The sequence below is a fragment of the Rhagoletis zephyria genome, unplaced genomic scaffold (genome assembly GCF_001687245.7).
Source record: "Rhagoletis zephyria isolate East Lansing unplaced genomic scaffold, Rhagoletis_zephyria_1.1 Rzeph_scaffold_79226, whole genome shotgun sequence".
NCBI lineage: Eukaryota > Metazoa > Arthropoda > Insecta > Diptera > Tephritidae > Rhagoletis > Rhagoletis zephyria.
Window position 1 is genome coordinate 1 of NW_016236274.1, and position 1,130 is coordinate 1,130.

Sequence of the window (1,130 nt, forward strand, 5' to 3'; positions counted from 1 at the left end):
TGATTAGCGGGCACACACAACATGACGCATTCAGTTCTCAGCAAAAAGAGGTCTCTGTCTCCTCTTTTCTTTCTTTCACCACCGTCACTCAGCATAATTGTGCGCGCTCTACTTGCCGACGATGATGATGATGATGGCCCTTGAAGCCGTCTTCTCCTCAATAGTCTTCTTCTTCTTCTTCTTTGCCCCCACTCTTTGCTGACACCAGCGCTAATAAAGAGGGAAAAAGGTAGTGAGTGTGCTCGATGATGATGATGATGATTCAATCAAGTCAGTGCTGTCTTGAGAAGATGGTGATTGCAGTGTCGTACATTACACACTGCTGCTGGTGGTGGTGGAAGTGACACATGCTCACTCTGACTGAACGAGTGTAATATCGTCGCGAGGCAGAGATTACTCGGAAGGGCGAGAGACAGAGCCGTTTGTGTAATGTAAATAGAATTGGTGGTACAGCAAACAACAAGTGACATCGAGCGAGAAAGAGAGTTTGTTTATGCTGCAGTGGTGGTGATGGTGGCAGCTGAAACAGTGTGTGTTTGTGATTCTCACACAAGCACACACTTCCTCAGCCACACATTCTCATGATTTTGTTTTGTTGTAGAATTCCAGAGAATCAGTGGTTCACCCATTCCCCATTCTCACTCGTTGAGTGCGATCCAGTACATCATGCCCAGGCCGGCCATCATGGCGACAATCTCCAGCAGCGTCTGCACGGTGCTGCTCGTCTTCTCCAGCAGCTCGGGAATCATCGACACGGTGGCGATGTAGATGAAGCCGCCCGCCGTCACCGGCAGAATCAGCTGCGTGGCGTGCTCCAGCTCGCCGTAGTAGAGGCCGACGGCGGTGCCGATCAGCGCCCCAATGGCCGTCACCAGCTGCAGGCCAATGGCGCTGCTGCGCTTGTAGCCCGCCTGAATCAGTATCGCATAGTCGCCGATCTCGTGGGGAATCTCGTGCATGAAGATGGTCACCGCGGTGATGGTGCCCATGCTCTTCCCGGCGGCAAAGGTCGCCCCAATGGCCAGACCGTCGGTGAAGTTGTGCAGAAAGTCGGCGATCAGGTTCAGCAGACCGCTGACGAGGCGCGTCTCGGAGACGACCGCCGACGCCGGTGCTGTTGATGGTGATCA

The 1,130-nt window shown here is 53.5% G+C and overlaps 1 protein-coding gene across 1 annotated transcript; it reads right to left on the bottom strand.

The window, feature by feature from the left end:
* Window positions 1-638: 638 nt before the first annotated feature.
* On the bottom strand, window positions 639-989 carry LOC108357525 (histidine-rich membrane protein KE4 homolog 2-like). Its single transcript, XM_017608599.1, has one exon. It carries the CDS (start codon window positions 987-989, stop codon window positions 639-641), a length of 351 nt encoding a protein of 116 aa, XP_017464088.1.
* Window positions 990-1,130: the final 141 nt, after the last annotated feature.

Bases quoted from the DNA above. Each gene is read 5' to 3' on its own strand.
- LOC108357525 (XM_017608599.1), bottom strand. From the start codon at position 989: ATGGGCACCATCACCGCGGTGACCATCTTCATGCACGAGATTCCCCAC.